Source organism: Colius striatus, chromosome 20, assembly GCF_028858725.1.
Source record: "Colius striatus isolate bColStr4 chromosome 20, bColStr4.1.hap1, whole genome shotgun sequence".
Lineage (NCBI taxonomy): Eukaryota > Metazoa > Chordata > Aves > Coliiformes > Coliidae > Colius > Colius striatus.
The window spans coordinates 1,089,059-1,106,701 of NC_084778.1; the positions used below are offsets into that span (position 1 = coordinate 1,089,059).

The window sequence follows — 17,643 nt, forward strand, 5'->3', positions numbered from 1 at the left end:
TTTCTCAAAAATCAGTTATTAGTGGGATTTTTCCCCTGCAAGTACCATCAAATGGCCTTTGCCAAAATGCCCTCAGCGAGGGCCAGGGGAGGTTCCAGCCCCACATACACACGTCAGCTGCTGGCTTTGTACAGCTCACGGTGGGCGAAAGCAAATGTGGAGATGGAGGCTGGCTGAAAACAAGCTGGGCTGGTAAATCCCAGCAGCGTGAGCAGAAGTAGCAAAAAATGACTGAACAGATTGAAACTGGTCACCTGCCCAAACCTGGCCTCAGCTCTGGGAGGGGCAGAGAAGGTAGCGGTAAAGGCTTTTAAAAGCCACTTTCCCGGTCACTGATCTAAGGGATAGCAGCAGAGATTTTGGGTTAATGTACAGAAATCCAAACTGTTTCCTTGAGCTGTAAGCAGCTGCACTGAAGCTCCTCCTGTCCATCAGCACATTCTGTCTCGTGCCTGTTCCTTCTGGAAACCCTTTAAAATTCCACCCTGTGGTCAGGGAGATTAAAGGGGTCATTTAACCCCAGGAACCACACTCCTGACGGGCAGCTTCCCGGTGATTATGACAAGAAACAGCGAAGATCTAAAGGAGGCTCAGACTGGGGAGAGAAAGGCTCTTTAATTCCCCCTCCACTTAGGTTGGATATCGGTGCCAGTGAGGAGCGGAGCCTCATGCAGCTGCCTGTCACGCTGCTGAACCGGAATCCATCACTTTGTGGCAAAATGAACCCAGCACAGGGAATTTTATTGGATTTTTACATTGGTTGGCACCAAAACACGAAGCTGACCGTTCCTCTGCCCACCAGACCTGTGCATGGCCTCGAATTTATGCCTTGTTCGTTAGTACAAGTACATTCACACACGGCCCCCACACACCTCACTACAACAGGTTATAAACCCTGAGCTCAAAACAGTTGGCAACCCCAAAATAGCTCTTGCAGCCACATTTGCCTGGCCAGGAGGGCTTCAGGGAGGAGACACTGGGTCTTGGGCGAGCTGAGCTGCTTAAAATCAGTGGATGTGTCTGAAAACGCAGGCCAGAGTGGCTCAGTCCCGTTGGGCAGGCAGCCCGCGCTTCTGCTCTCCGCTTCTCAATTTAGGTGAAACTGATTGCTTTCACCTCATATAATTATGACAATAGTTGGCAGCACCATCGCCACTTCTGTCTGACGCTGCAAATTGCTGTTTAAACGCCGAGCTGAAAATGCAGGAGCTGAGGGTAAGCGCTGCCACTCAGCCTGGGCTGTGCTCGGCTGGGGCTGGAGGCTGCCGGGCTGTGGGAGCGCTGGGAGACGGGGAACCAGGCAGCAGGCTGTCCTCGAGGCGGCGGGTGAAGCGCAGGGTGTTTGCAGCGCTGGGGCAGCGTGCGGAGCCCCAGGGAAGGGCGGAGCGGCTGCCGGTGCCCGGGCTGGGTGACAGATCAGTGACTCCTCACTGTAACGCCCGAGTATTTCACTAGTCCCTCAAAGTCACTTCGGCTGCCTTTTCCGTCCGGCTGCGTTCCCCTTCCAGCGGCCCGCTGCTGACCCTGGGGCCTCCGAGCCGGGCCTGGCGGTGCCGGCGGGGAGCAGGGCAGCGGTCACGGCGGGAAAGGCCCGCTCACGGCCAGGGGCTCTCCTCGCCCTCACGCCGCGGGGCTTGCTGTCGCTTTGGCGTCGCGGACCGTTACACGGCCGCAGCCGTTGCCGGGGCCGTGCCGTTGCCGGGGCCGCGCCGCAGCCGTTGCCGTCGCCGTCGCCGTTGCCGTTGCCGTCGCCGGGGCCGCGCCGCAGCTGTTGCCGTTGCCGTTGCCGGGGCCGCGCCGCAGCCGTCGCCGGGGCCGCGCCGCAGCCGTTGCCGTTGCCGGGGCCGCCCGCGCGGGGAGCGGGGCCCGGCCGCCCTGAGGGGAGCGCGGCGCGCGCGCGCGGCGGGCGGTGACGTCACGGCAGGGCCACGCGCCGGCCGGCGGCTCCGCCCCTTGGCGCGGGGGCGGGAGGGGGCGGGAGGAGGCGGCGGGCGGCCGGGAGGCGGCGCGGGATGGAGGGAGGAGAGGAGGGGATGGTGGCGGGGGGAGGGAGGGACGGCGCGGCGCTGAGCTAAGCCGATCCCACGTGTGACGGATCTGGCTGCTTCCCCAGCGCCTCTCCAGTGAGATCCTCCGGTAGCGGAGGGAGGAGGAGGGGGGAAGGGAAGGGGAAAGGCGACCGGAGCGAACCGAGCCGTAGCCGGGCAAGGGGGGGGGGGGCGGGTTGGGGGGGGTCCTCTCGGGGGCTTTCGCTCGGCGCGGCGCGGATCGCTGCGGGCTCCGCGCGGCCATGGAGGCGGACGGGAGCCAGGCTACCTCGGGGAGCCCCGGCGAGGCGCAGCACGACCCCGGGTAAGTCGGCGGGCGGCGGGGCGCGGAGCGGAGCGGGGCGGGAAGGACGCGGGGGGCGGCCGGCCGACCGTCCGTCTCCTCTCTCCCGCCCCGCTCCGCTCCGCTCCGCGCCCCTCCGCGCCGCCGTGAGGTGCCCCGTCAAAATGGCCGATCCCGCACCGGCGTTCAACTCCGCTCTCTTCTCTCCCTCCAGCAAGATGTTCATCGGCGGCCTCAGCTGGCAAACCTCACCAGGTAAGGACCGCCGCCCCCCGCACCCCTCCCCGTCGCGGCTCCCCCCCACCCCCCCACGCGTCCCGCCCCGCGTGGGCCGCGTCCCGCCGCGCCGGGGCCTGCCCGCGTCCCCCCCCCGCTCCTCTGCCTCGCTGCCCGTCTCTCTCTCTCTCTCCACAGACAGCCTTAGAGACTATTTTAGCAAATTCGGAGAAATTAGAGAGTGTATGGTCATGCGGGACCCCACCACCAAGCGCTCCAGGTAAAACCGCCGCCCACCCGAGTCGGGGTAACAAACTTCGCGAGTTGCCGGCGGGGCGGGTGGACGCCCCTGGCCCCGCTGCCCCTCATCCCCCCCACGCGTGGCCGCTGGGGCTTTTCGGGAGGTTTCTCCGCGCTCCCCACGCCGCATCCTTCCAGCCGGGAGGAGGAAACAAAGCGGCCGGTGGCGGCGGAGAGGTGCAGGGGCGGCCGGGTCGGGGCTGCCCGCCCGCCTCGGAGCCGGAGGCTGTGGGGAACGGGAGCGGGGAGGAAACGGCGATTTGTTTTTATGACTTCTCTCCCTGTCTCTAGTTCTCATCATCCACACACGCTCCCCCTCCATCTCCTTGCTCTTTGTCTCTCGCAGAGGCTTCGGGTTCGTTACGTTCGCAGATCCGGCGAGTGTAGACAAAGTCCTGGCTCAGCCGCACCACGAGCTGGACTCCAAGACGGTAGGTCCAGCGTGGGGCTGCCCGCCTGCCCTTTGCCGGTGCTGCGTGGGGCTGCCCTTGCGCGGCTGCGGCGGCACGGCTCGGTATGGCGGTGACAGGCGACGGCTCAGGGACCGGCCGTGCCCTCGCCTCCAGCGCGGCCGCAGCAGCCCCTCGGGCTGCGTTTCTGCTGGGTGGTGTCAAGCTGTCATTGAGCTGGGACTTGCGTGGTTGGGTTATTTTCTCTTTTCCTGAAGTCTGCCTTTAACTTACTGAAGCAGGTAACTTTCGTTTTTTTCTCCTGATTTTGCCGGTACTGACCAGTGGCTCCTCCCCCAACCTGAGATTTTATTGAGCAGTGACATTGAAAAAATTATAGAGTGAAACCCAACTTTTTCTGGTGCCCAGCTGCAGAAGGCTTCCTGCAGGGAACTCTCTACTCCTTTGGATGATTTTTTGACTATTTATTTATTGGGGCACGTGTTTTCAAGGTGGGAATGACTGCCCAATGTAAAAGCTGATTCTAGTGTTGTTTCCAAAAGCTGGTTTTTGGCTCAGTCTCCCTTACCTGGGGTGTCAGGGTCTTTATGAAACGTACATTTTAATTTATGGAAAGCTGTGCGAGAGCTGGAGAGTTGATGTGGTGGAGAAGCACAAGTCCTAATTTGTTGTTGTTTCTCCAGAGCTTTTTTGCTACACTCAGTCTCCAGTGGATAACATAAACAAAAAGCGCACCATCAGCTGATCTGTTTTGTAAAAATCAAGATTACCTTTATGGGAGTTTCTTGGTTTATGGTTTTTTCTATTAAATACCAGTTCCATGTGTGAGTTTGCCCCTTGACCTGGGATGGCATTTCCAGCATCGGGTCAAACAAAAGGTGTCGGACGTGTGCAGCTTCAGGCCCTGTTTTTCTCCTTGCCATCAAGGCCACACAAAAGATGGAAGTTTTGTGCCTCTTACTTTGTTGCAGTTTTAAGCCTCAGCAAACCTGTGCAGGGAGAGGGGAAGGACACTGGTAGAGGTCATTACTGCTTGGTACCGATCGGGCTGAAGGGGGTTGTGTTTTGGGAAGGGGAGGATCGTGTTGGTTTGACTGTCTGGCAGAGAGCTTCTGCCGTACGGATCACTGGTGTTTGTGGCTGTAACTGTCTGTTGTAGTCTGTATTCTGGATCTTAAAGGTTTTATTTTAACACGAGCATGGTGTTAGGAGGAATCGTGTCTCAGTGCTGGAACGTCTTGTGTGTGCCTGTGTGTGTGAGATTACAGTTAAATGAGGAATACAAGAAGCAGGGGACAGACATGAGTGGATGGTTTTTGAAATATGTAATTTGTAAGCAAACAAAAAGCCCAAAGCTCTCAGAGAAGCAGGTGGAATCTAGTGTTTTAATTCGACCTACAAATTCTGCTGGGCTTGTCTGAACACGTAGCCCATGCTTTCACATGCCTTAGTAATTTGATTTTAGGTTTAATCAGATATGGTAAGATAACTGATTCAACTGTGCTCCTGAGATTAAACTCACCAGACTTTTCATGTACAGCTATATTCTCTATGTGTTTTTAAAGATAAATTTAGATAAGAGGAACAAAGACAAACAGTATCTTGAATGAGGGTTTAAAAAGAAAGGAGAATCACGGCAGGACACCCTGTCATATTTCTGACTATAATTAGGTCCTCCCCCAGCTTTTTTCCTGTATGATAGTCTAGTCCCTGCAAATGTATTAATTTTCTCTTCTGGGGGAGGGATGACAAGCTGGAGTGGGACAAATTTCCCTCAGTTTTGATTGTGTGATAATGATCGAATCAGTCGAAATAAGAAATCGACCTTGGAATCAAAAGTAAAACATAAAACCAGGCAGGTTCCCTTGCAGGCATTTATTTGTAGACGTATTATAGTAACTGTTCTCTAGTATAACATAGCATTTGACTCTGTTTCAACGTTCAGCACAGGAGGCAGATCGGTTGGGTATTGGCATGGAAACGTCGCTCTTGTTTACAGTTACGTTAAAAGCTTTGTTTAGGTAATGGCCATTCATATCAGAAATAGTATTATAGTCATTTCCTAGAGGACTTGTAGCTACAGTAAGTAGAATTGTACCTAACTAACTAATTCATTTTTTTTTGTTAGAAGTTTTGTTTTTGTTCTTTTTTTTTTGTTGTTGTTGTTGAAATAGTTGACAGGGGTATGCAAAAGGTGTGGATTTGCCATGTTGATTGCTAGTGGGCATCTTCAAACACCCATGGTGTTGATCCAGGAGGTTTTGTGAAGGAAAATTGGGTGATTTAAGGAGGGCTGTCACTGTGGTGCAAAGAGCTCCGTGCTCTTTGAACTGACCTTCAAAAATGAATGTGTTGCTTTAGAGTTTAATGGCTCTTCCAACTTTTAAAGCAGAAGGGCTTTGCAGTGATGTCCTTCTGGTGGGACTGCCGTTCTCTACGGAGAAAGCTTTCCCTTTGGAAGTAGAAATGTGCATATTTGCCTCCACCTTTGGGTATCACCATGGAAAATCCGTACTTGTTGTATTTCCCAAGTAGACAAATGCCTAGTCAGTGCTGAATACATTTGTAGATAATGTTAATCTCTATGCAAAGGTTAGCTTTCTAGATAAAGAATTTTACTTTCTATGCTTTTTGAACAATAAAGTGCCATGTAATCGCTCATTTCTCAGGTATGTCCCAGGAAAGATACTGCATTTGTATCGCGTGTAGGCAAATCAGTTTATCGGTTGCACATCAAATGTTTGTGCAGCTTCAAATTTTGACAAATGAATTGAGTGAAAATGCCTTTTAGGAGAGGCCCGTGGCTATTTGTCAGTGATGGGAATATTTATCATCTCAAGAATAACAATACCAAATGGAAGCAGCTCCTTTTCCTAATCAGGGTTAGCTTGAGGGAGGGGAAACCCAGCAAACCCCAAACTGTTAAAGAAAGGCTCAGCTTCTGACTCTGCCCTAGCACATTGGGGTTAGTTTTGTCAGCCTGTTATATAGGCAAAGACGGTGCCAAAGCAGCCGCCAAGTTGCACAGTTCAAGTAGGATTTAGACCTTTTAAATATCCTTTTCCAGACTCTTTATTTAGAACATCTCTGCATGCAGACGCTGCTAAAAAGCAGAGGTGAAGTCAGCAGCACGGAGACATTTTATCACAAACCTTTTCCTAAAGATGCCAGTTGAAGCTGGGCAGTTGTTTGAAAGGTGTGGCTTTTGTTGACATCCATCCACGCATCTGCCCTGCTGTCTGCTTGGTTTTAAGTGATTTTGGAGCGAGTTGCTCTTTAAGGATGACCCGTGTGGAAGTTGTTTTTACAACTGCAGAACGAGCACTCTGTGGGATTGCAGAGGGGTCAGGCTCTCCAGCACAGTGCTGCATCTTAGACCCAGGGAGCGTGGGGTAAAGCCAAAGGTAGGGGGTTCTTTCTTTTTGTCTCTGTGGTGACATGCTTCATTCAAGAGTACTTTAGGTAACTCCTTCATGGAAAATCTTTTTCCAGAACTTGGTTACTTCTGGTTTAAAACACCTGTACATTTGTTTGTGTCTTGCTCTCCTCTCTTCCTGTTCCTTCTCATAAATGCCCTTTTGTAGTCTTTAATTGCTTGCACATATTTTTTGAGGGTGAGCAAAACCAGGTCGATTTGGCTTATTGTTAGGAGGGACAGTCTTGTAGTCCTCCTAATGTTTTTAGTTTTGATAATTGAGATGTGGATGATTTGACTCTGTGCTTTGCCTGTCCTTTTTGTGCACTGTTGCGAGTCAGTTCACAAAAGAAAGCAGAAGAATAAAGAGTAAGGCCAGACCTAGCTGAGGGAAGAGGCAGGTACGAAACACAACAGGCTAAGATCTTGATCGGGAGTGCTGGCCATCTTTCTGTGCAACCTCCAGATATGCAGATACTGTTTACCACGCAGTTTTTGTTGTAGAGGCAGCACCCAGAGCTGCCTCTAATGTGGAGCTCCCTGAGCACCAGTGGAGACTGTTGTCCAGAAGATGATGTGGGAGGTGTGCAGAAGAGATGTGTTCTTCCTCTCCTCCTGTCTCCCTCCCCCAGACAAACCCATCAGTTCTAGAGTAGTTCTAGATGACCCAGTGTGCTGAATTATAAGCCTGAGAAATGAGGGATTAATAATTCAGAGATTTAAAAACCAAGTAATATAAAATGACAACAAAAGCTATCTTGTTGATTTCCCCTTTCTTTTTCCCCAGATTGACCCTAAAGTTGCATTTCCCCGGCGAGCACAGCCTAAGGTAAGTAGGAGGATCGATAATAGGATTTTAGGCACACAGAGAATCGTTGTTGCCAGGCAGTTCAGGTTTCAAACGGGGAATTGGCAATGAAAGCTTTTAAAGCCGGGTGCATGGCGTCTTAAGGGGCTGTGAAACTCCAGGAGAGCTGCTTTGTCCACCGTGACTTGTCTCCGCTTTAACTGTCTCCTCGCAGAGTCGGGTCAGTCGTGGCTGGCTGAGGAGCAGAGGCTGCTCTGGCTCTGCTGGGAGGCTGTTGCTGCGTTACTTGTGTGTGTTGTGCTGTTTCACACAATATGTTTTGCATGGTGTTTGTGAAGGAGAGCGTTCGGATTAAGTGCAGACTTCAGGCTCGTTTTGAGCCGAGTTCTCGGCTCTGTGGTTGTGATGAATGGGGATATATCTCTGCCTTCATTGTTTGCAAATTTGCCTTTGTATAACTCCAGAGATGTGTGTGTAGACTAATAAGTGTTGGATAGCAAGTTTCTGATGAAGCTCTGAACTCTTCAGGCCACGGGGTATTCTTTTGCAAGAACAGGGAAACAATGAGCTTTAAGTCTCTTGGCCGAGCAGGCTGGCTGGAGCAGTGACCTTCTCCTTCCAGGGCACTCTTGCTGTAGTGCAGCCAGTTTCCAGGCAGGGACAAAGACGGTGTGGAGATGTGTGGAGAAGCTTCTGTCTGTGTGCTTGCTCTGAAATATCCTTGTGAGCCACTTCTCCTGGAGGAGCTGCTGTGGAATAGAAGAGGTTGTTGCTCTTTAGGCTGCGCCTAACAAAACCAGCAGATCAGTTTCAAATCCAAATATACAAGCAGTTGTATTTGGTGTTTTGAAAGCCAGAAGCTAAGAGAAAACTTTGTAGGTTACTTTTTAATGTTTTTGTTTGGTTTTGAGAGTGTTGAAAGAAATTGAGCTGATGAATGCAACTTGTATATACTCTAATTATTGTGGGTTACTTCAGTATTCTGTTAAAAATTGGAAAGACAAGGCTCTAAATTGGTGAGGAAAACTGGCATTGGAGTTGATGGCAGGAGGCTACCTGAACAAGTTCACACTGACAATTTTACTGTGCATCACTCCTCATGGAAGCAAGCAGTTTAATAGCATGTGGAACTATAATGTTAAACACGGTGCAAAACGTGCGTCTGGGGAAACTGCTAGTGGCTTCTTTGAAAGGAAAAAGAAATAAAGGGAACAAAACCCAGCAGCCTACTTGCAGAATTCTCAACCAAACTAATGTAGTCAGAGGTTCTTTTACTTCATAAGACATATCTAATAACTGATTAGTGGATAATGGCATCCCTGGCTTGCTTCTTGCTAAACAAAGGCTTCACAGTTTGTAGGGTTTGTGTCGTCTGTACTGTGTTGGTGGATTAATGCTCTTTGAGATACAATTTCCAGAATTACCAGAATTTTGTAGGGACTCATAAAGTGTGAAGGTGATCCTGTGCTGTGACTGATATCCCATTCCCCCTTCTGCAGTACCTTTAAAAGGCTTATTTACATTTTGAACTGTTTTCAGATACTAGTTACCTCTTTCAACAGTGTTATTTGTCAAAGTTTACAGTGCTTACAAGGGAGCTGCTAAGCTGTCCCAGCTCACTTCTTCTGTGACAATTAAAAAAACCAGAGCATGTCTTATGCTGAGGATCTTACTGAGTTACATTTTTGTGTTGCCACAAATGTGAAATCAGGTCGGTTTTACAAAGAGGATTTTGTTTTTCTCCACGTAGGTTGTGTGTTTACTTTTTTTCCCTCTGGCTTTGGGTAACACATCTTTGAGTTGTGGGGCAAATCCTGGAACCGAGGCTGGATTCCACTCTTAGCAGGAACTCGCTCTCTCTGGAGAGGTCAGCGGTGTCTGTTTCTCTGCTTTTTACACACTTGTCCTTTCTGAGGAGCTGGGGAGCGTTTGAAAAAAGATATCTTACGCTCGAAAGGAGTATTACTGGGAAGCTGGAGAAAATGAGATGCCACAAAGAGCAGGTTTTGCACCAATTATGAGTTATTATTCTGGACAGCATTTCATAGTCTGGATTTTTTGTTTTCTGTTTTTTAATGAGATACTGAATTAAGGTTTTGGACTTCAGTCGTTGGTTTATCCCAGCTGAATAGCAAGTGCTCACCGTTAAAATGTGGCAGTACTTTAGTCTAATTAACTCGCTAATGCTGGGGTCTGTGCAGATTAATGGCGTTTAATGAAACGTCTTTGTCTCTCTCTAGGTGCGAGGGGGTTTTGTTGTGTTATTTTTCCCTTCTCGATGCGTTCAGCAAAACGGGGATTGGGCTTTTTTCTGTGTCTTTCCCGGCAGGGACTGGCTGCTGAGGTGGAAGCAAGGCTGCGTCCTGTCCTCCCTTCTTCTGGTGCAGACAGACCTTCTGGCATCCTTAACTCCATCCACCCCCTTCCTTCTGGAGCCCTTTTGACCTTCCTCGGCACAATTAACTCTTCACTGGGCAGCGCTGTGCTGGTTCTCTGGCAGCCTTTGCCTCCCGTGCCAGATGACACGCTGCTCTGCGGGTCACACTCACTTATTTGGGCACATACGATCATTTGTGCTGTTCCTTCCCCCCTTCTGATTCACTTTAATTGGCTACTCTCCCCCTTTCAAACTACAGCCCAGTAAAATGCTTTCTTTTGGGCTTTTTAAACTGCTGCTCCGTGATTTGACACCTCTCTGGTGATGCAAATTGGTTACTGAGCAAGAAGTGGCAGGTTGTAACAGTAGAGCATTCTTCCCTGATTTTCTTAGAATGACCCTGGCAGAAAAGGCTGGGTGATTGCCTCCAGTGGATTATGCCATGATGTGTAATCCTCCTCTCCTTGTGAAGTCCAGGAAGACTTGAAGCCATTGTTTCAGGAAATTTGCTGCAGGGTTTAAACTTGCTGAGGTTCCAGTGTGTGGCTAACGGGGAGATGAAAGGAACAGACGTGTGTGCTCTCTGCCTGCTGCTGCCTTGATAAAAATCTGTCTTGCTCCCAAGTGCTGGAAGGTGCTCTGTAACAGCTGATCATTTGCAACTCTGCTGACTTAAAAACCCTTAAAAAGCACCAGTGATGGGAAAGGTAGCAGTTTTGTACCCCCTCTTGAATACTGAAGACTGCAATATTTTGCCTTTTTAATATACATAGGCTGTCAGTTGTGACATTACCTGCTGGATTAGGCTGGAGAAGCCTTATCAAGTTTAGCATGTTCATTAGATATTTTTGAATGTAAGCAATTTCCTCCCTCACCCTCCTGCCTCTGAGGTTTATTTAAACAAACCAGACCTGAAGAGCAAAAGGACAGCAGCCTCAGTGCATGAGGAAGCTCTGTGGCTGGGAAAACATCTTTGTGGGACTTACTAGTACAGAAATTTGGGTGCTTTGTCGTGCAAAGCCACCCATGAAATGCAGACAGAGAAAACTTCCAAGTTTACAGTTAGTGAGGCTACGTGCTGAGTTGGATTTTGTGCTCAGGTTCCTCCAGGATGAGACTGAGGGGCATTTTCTTCCCACCACTTACTACAAGGGCATAGTGCATGTGGCTGGCAATTGCTTTGGCAAGTCAACAAGCTGGAGCTGCTTGCAGTAGCATTCGGTGGCATTTGTTAGTGCTGTGTATGTGACCTGGTGACTGTAGGTTGTATCCTTCCTCTTCAGGGAAAGCCGGTGGAAAGGGCTGTAGCTACTGGAGCTGCTCCTGTGCCTTGCTGGTGTGGCTGGGCACTGGATGTCCAGTGTCATGTCTGCTGGTGGCCCAGAGCAGAGGTGCTTGTTCTCAAGATTTGTACTTTGAGTCCTAGCCTGCCCCAGTTGGGCTCAATACTCCAGAGACCATTTGGTCACAATAGCAAAAGGGCTTTATTGGGTGGGAGAAGCCTTTTGTGTGCTGATCAGGTGGTGATGCTGGGTACTGATGTGTTTTATGCTAACAGGACAGTGCAGGACTGATAACTGGTTCAGGCATCTCCATGCTCCAGTCAGTGTCTGTGCAAGCCCTGTGCACCTTGTTTGTGGACTGGCTGGGTTCCTGTGCACATCAGTTCTTTCTTCCCAGGTGAAAACCAGAGTGTCGACAACACGCCTTTCATTTGGGTCGCTGCTGGTTAAACCCATGTGAGGCTGGCTACTCCAGAGCAGCACATGGAGGGCATCCCCTTCTGCACTAACACCCAGGCTAACCTAGCCTATATATTTTTTAAAGCTAAGCAGTGGAGTTGGATGTCTGATTCCAGTTGAGCTAACTGTGGTGAGGTGTCTGTCCCTTGGCTGCCTGATAAGCGTGAGCCAGGGTTGCAGAGAAAGATTTTATTCCAAAGAAAATGATGGACCCTGAAAATCAAGAGTTCTGTTGTTTATTTCCTCCCCTGCTTTCTGTATACTCCTCCAGGTTAGTCCCACTACTTCCCATCGTATTTTAAGTACTGGGTAGACTTTGAAGTCTTTTTCAAAAGAATGTGAACCGAACGCAGCAGCAGAGCTCAGGATTCTTCCTTTCCTGCCACCCTTCCTTCCCCCCAGGCTCTGAAGAGCAGCAAGGTCAGACCTTTTCCCTATGATTTTTTTAATTCCCCTGCATTTGCAGGTCTGGATGAAGTAAGAGAGGAAATCTTTTCTGATCTTGGCATTGGGCATACACATGTACCTTCATAATATAGCTGTACTGTCTGCATACAGAGTGATGGGAAGTCTGCAGCAGATGGTGTGAGGGATTTCTTTCTGTGGTTGATGGACAGTGTTTGGGCATCATGTTTAACCAGACTTGACGTAGATCCTTGTCCAGGGTAAGCTACTCCTAGAATTTGTCTCCCTCTGACATTGGATGGTCAAATGGAAAAAATGGATGAGTCTGAGTGGCTAATCAGCCCAGTTCTTCTCGGGTAGTAGCAGATCAGAGTTTTGAAACCCATTATTCTTCGGCTCAGATTGTGTCTCTTTGTGATCTGTTCAAGGAAGAGTGTGATCTCTATTCTTGGATGCTGGCAGCCAGAGGGAAAAGTGGCTGTGCAAAGCATTCTGTGGAGTGCAGTGGGTTTTGTCAGAAGCAAGAGCTGAACTGGATTTTTGTAATGTTGGTTTTGGAAGTGTAAACATTTGTTTCTCCTCCCCAGCCACTCAGGTAGATTGCTCATGTTGTCCTTAATTCCCACAGACTGTCTTGTACTTGTGTGAAATTGTGTATTTTCATTATCACTGCCTAAGGACGTCTTTCATGTTAACAACAGTCCTGATGTACTTTCCTTTCCTTTGAGTTACTGCTAACTAAAAATTGAGGTTTAACGTTACCTAACTTGGGGATTGTACACTCCCCATGCTTTTCTGTGTTGATGGATTCTATTTAATGGCATCTGCCAGGTAACTTTTGTGCACTGAGACCTTGCTACTTGCATGTGCCAGGAAAGAGTCTGAAAGAGGGAGGTCAGGGAAATGGAAGAAGAGCAGCATGCTAACACACTTGTGTGTTCCTCTGCTTCCAGATTGAGTACATCTCGTCGGCAAAGTGCTGAGCCTCTGTCAGCCCGGGGGTAGGTCTACTAATGACTGATCTAAAACCATCAAATTCATTTATTTGTCACTGCCAGTGACAGGCCAGTTAATGCTAATGGATTCTTTTTTTAGCCTGTTGACTGTAGTGATAGTCTCATAAATGTTGTGAAATCCAAAGCATTAAGGGAACTTGTAACTTATTTTTAGAGGAGAGCTATTGAAACAAGGTAACATGGTGTATGTGGATCAAGGTCTTTGTTAGGTTGGGAAGGAAGAAGATGAGCTCCTGTGTTTCATTAAGCCATATGTAGATATCTCTGCTGTTTCTAATAGCTATTTGACTTTTCAGTTGTATTTTAGTGTGCTCTTTAATCGTATTTTGGGTCATGCTGTAAAGAGAGGAGAAGCTGTCAGTAGAGCCAATCATCTTAGGAAAAAAGGTCTTATTTCAGAAAGCAGTTCATCTGCAGGGCCTGAACCTTCTCTGTCCCTATTGTGTGAAAGCACTTAAGCATATACTTAAGTTGGCATAAGCATGTGAGTAAGTGCTTTGCTGAATCAGGATGGACTAAAAGCACATTATGAAATGCTTTGTTGAACTGTGGAGCCTGTAGCAGAAAAAGATTAAAAGATTACTTGGAGCATTTGACAGTACTTTGTGTATGGGCAGTCCCATCCCTTCCTTTTCAGAGAGCTCCAGTTTCATCTCTCTCACTTTCCTCCCACCAAAGATTCTCACTCACAAGAAAATACTAATGTGCTGTTTCCTCAAGAAAATGATTGCAAGGTCAGTGTGGCACCAGCCTTTGAAAAAAAGTAAAATCGTTGTCTAAGCTTTCTGTAGTCCCTTGCCCTGCAATCACACATTCTGTTTGCCTTAGTCACTGGAATAGTTCTGTAAGCTACGTGAATAGTGTTCAACGTGGCTTAGGTTTCTAAGATGTTATTGCTGTAGAAATTGTGGTTTGCTGAGTAATTTGAAAGTTAATGTGAATCTCTGTAGTCAGATCAGCATGTGGTATTAATAAGTTACTTCTAAACTTTGGCATTCTGCTGCTCTCCCGTTGAAACTATTTCCTTTTATATTCTTGAGTGCAGAGAAAACTTGGAGACTGTTAAGAAGTTCTCTTCAGTCAGTCCTTGTGCTGGGCCTTCTGCAGCTGCCTGTATTGTTGTGACTGAGTAGGTTTAAATAAGTATTAAGGCTGTACTTCAGAAACTTGCTACAAAGAAGGACCCTGCTTTGCAAAGACTTTTGCAGCTCTACAGATGAGGAGCAGGTACAGAGACCTCAGCAAGCACAGTTAAATGAGGAGAAGGCTTCTTAATATGTTGGTGAAGTGTACGTGGCAAGAAGGGTGAAGGAAAAGGAGTACTGACAGCAGCAGAAAGCATCTCTCCTTCTGCCCTTCCCTCCCCCCAGCAAAGACTTGCATTAATTTCCATTGACTCTGATGTACAATGGGGAAGAGGTTTCAAGCTGGCTGAAGGGGCAAAGGTCCAAGAAAACTACTGTAGCAAGAACTGATGCAGAGTGACAGTAATGAGGTGGCCTGGCAGGTGGGAGGGAAAATGGTGGGGTGGGGGAAAGAAACTAATATCTGTTGAATTAAGTAGTTCCCAGGGTTTGAAGCTGCTGAGTCCTCTTTGGTTTATTTTCCTCTGTTAGTGTCACACACCTGTGAGAGGTGGCTGGAGCAAGGCCTCCTTGGCCAAGAACAAGGGCAGGGTCCTGGTGAAGCTCCAGGCCTTGTGCTTCAGGGCTGGGTCACTGGAAGTGCTGGTGTTGCCCAAAGGATGTGAAAGTCTTCTGTATTGTCCCCAAACCTGTGCTGTGCTGTTTTAATTTGTGTTTGAGCATTCCTGACAACATCTTTATGTTGTTGTGTGGGTCAGTTTTGCGTCAAGTAGAAAGTGAGGTGAGGAGCACAGAGTGAAGTGTTCTGAAAGTGTGATGTATTTAAAATAGGAGCTGTGAGATGCCAACAAGACTCTCAGCTTCTTCAATGCCTGCTAGGTAGAGTCAGTAAAGTATTTTTACTACAATTGCTGGATGGATATTGTTCAGGAATCTTCCTGAAGGGGTAATTTTGGTGTGGTGTCTAAAGAGGCTGCATGGAGCTGAGTATTTGTCCCGAGTACCTGTAAATCCCACTGGACTCAGAGGTGTCGCTTGTGTGGGCTCGGTTTGTGGTGAAGGCTTGTCAGCAGCAAACCCTCAGCACTGGCAGAAGGTTTGCTGTTTGCTGCACTGATGGAAAAAGGTGTTACTGGAGGGGACATGGCTTGTTACTTTCCTGCGGGGCTTGCTGAAAGAGTGAACCTTCCGTGCCGTTTTCCTTTTGGCCACGTTATCAGTCATTTACATTCAGAGATGCATCGGTGCTGTTCCCTGCACTGAGCCCGAGCTGAGCACAGAGCCTGATACATACACTGACCATTTATCCTTTTGCCAGGGCTTTGCAGAGTGTTGTGAGCATAAAGATATTCGTTTGCTGGTGAAACTTGCCTGCTTCTGGTGTTGTGTTTGGCAGACCTACAAAGCCTGTAGCAGCGCTGTGTGCTCAGTGAATTGTGGAAGGGAACAGAAAACACTGGAAAGAAATGTGAAGTGAATGTTGAGGTGTGAAGTACAATAGGGATTTTCTGAGGACACGAGAGGTATCTCCCCATCTTTTGGTCCAGGGCTGCTGCTGACCGTTGTGCTCTGCCGTATCCAGAGGATCCCTGGGAGATGTCTCATGCTCTCACTGAGCCAGCTGTGGTGGAATATGTTAGCTTCTTGCAGCTGGGGCTCCCTCTCCACAAAAGGTCTCCAGTATAAGGTGTTTGGGGTTTTTTTGATGGATGTATTTGTACTAGACAGCTCACCTTCCTCCCCAAGTGCTTTCTGTAGGTCAATTCTGTAATTCCAGCCCTGGATGGGTGGCCTGCTGAATACACAGCACACATAACGTTGGAACTCTACCCCGTTCAAGTATTACTTGGAGAAAAAGCCCCTTGTAAAACCTGCTGTGATACTGTCCCAGGACCTCTGTGAGCTGAGTTTGGCCGCTGAGGAGGCACACACACCATCGCTGTCGGGGTTGGTCAGTCTGAGCATAGTGTATGGGAACCCAAAGAAGGCCCTGATGGGTCTGGAGCTGGTGCTGCCCTTGAGCCTGGACAGGCAAGGTTGGAGGGAAGAAGAGCAACGAGAGATGATCCAAAGCATCTCTGGCAGAGAACACGGCTGTTTCCTCACGCCCAGGTTTGATACCACACGGAAAACGGCCGCCTCTGTCTGACAGATGTTGGCGACGTCCCTGGGCATTGGGAAGGAAGCGTGAGGTGCAGCAGTGCTGGGTGCTGCGGCTCTGGACGCCACTTGTCTTTGAGGGGTTAAACTGAGAGGGGGTTTTGTTTGCTTTTAACAACTTCTGATTGGAACACTGCTCTGGGAGGCCCTGACCTGAGCGCTGGCTCTCTGGTGCACGGCAGAGGTTGCAACTGCCGAGTCCTGAGGTTTCTGCCCTGTGCTGGGGTTTCTGAACAGCAGCAGCGAGACTCTGGCGAGGGGGAAGCGAGATAAGGATGCTGGGCTGTAGTTTGTGGCATGAATTATGGCTAATGCCGGTCACATGGTGGTTGCAAACTCGCGTGGGGGCTGGGGCCCGGGGCCTGTGCGCTGGCAGGCAAGGGGGCAGACTGGCAGTGGCTTTAAATGTGCTCAGTGGTGCATTGCAGCGCAGGGTCCATCCTGGTGCCCTCAGTAACGAGAGGAGAGGAGGAAGCATGCTAAGCTGCAGGTGTCCTGGAGTCCTTCTGCCTCCAGATAAGCGTTGGCTCCTCTCCTCCCCGCAGAGCTGGGCGCTCAGCCATGCCGGACGCTCCTCCGCCCCCATGTCCAGCTCCTGGGAGCTGCCTTTCTCCTTTGTGCTGCGGGGCCGTACCCGTTTCTCCCTGTGTGGCCCGTCGTTGCTCCCTGTTGGAGCCTGGAGGGATGGCTGTGGCGGTTCCTCTGTCTTACACAGACAGGAGTGTGTCCTGACACGCTTGCCCTGCGCAGCACGGCCCGGCGGCAGGCTGCAGCCAGCCGGGGATTTCCTGCCCTAGCTGGCCTGGGATCCTGGGGGTGAAAAGCACCGGAGAGAGTCTCCTGCCACAGTACCTTTGTGCTTCAAGTTCCTGACTCACCCAGTCCCGTGCACTGTGATCAAAGCAGCAGGTTACAGGGTATGCACGCGCTGTGCCTGGCGGTTTATGGATGAGGAGAGAGTTGGGATTGCCTTGTGTAGTTTTTGTTTTTCCCTTCCCCTTTTTCATCTGGTCACATCCTCTCTGTCATTAATCTTCCAGATCAAATACAATGATAGTTGAAAGTCCTCCACAGTTGTGATTCCCCCAAAGTTTTGTGAGCATGGCTTTGATTTTGCTGTATTTATTAGAAGTCAGTGTAGGTTTGTGGACCTCTGTTCTGTAGGTGTCTCCAGTGAATATCTGAGTGTGTGGGGGGTTCTCAAATCAAGTATGTGTATGCAATAGGAAAAGAACAAAATATAGATTAGGAAAAAAAAATGAGAGCAGTTTCATTCCCAGTCCGAAGGCTTTGATGCTAAACAGCCACGAGGAAACTTTATTGGAACTATAATTGCAGACATAAGCAGTGATTATCTATCTTCATGATTTTATAGCCC

At 49.3% G+C, this 17,643-nt stretch overlaps 1 protein-coding gene across 6 annotated transcripts in view; it reads left to right on the forward strand.

The window, feature by feature from the left end:
• Nucleotides 1-2,269: 2,269 nt before the first annotated feature.
• MSI2 (musashi RNA binding protein 2) overlaps nt 2,270-17,643 on the forward strand; it is a 224,312-nt gene continuing 208,938 nt past the window's right edge. For all 6 annotated transcript variants that reach the window (XM_062012243.1, XM_062012244.1, XM_062012245.1 and 3 more), the window contains exons 1-5: nt 2,270-2,352; nt 2,546-2,586; nt 2,746-2,827; nt 3,194-3,278; nt 7,460-7,501. In XM_062012243.1, the coding sequence (XP_061868227.1) occupies nt 2,291-2,352; nt 2,546-2,586; nt 2,746-2,827; nt 3,194-3,278; nt 7,460-7,501 (312 nt within the window). In that variant the 5' untranslated portion in view covers nt 2,270-2,290. The remainder of the gene's footprint in view (nt 2,353-2,545; nt 2,587-2,745; nt 2,828-3,193; nt 3,279-7,459; nt 7,502-17,643) is intronic.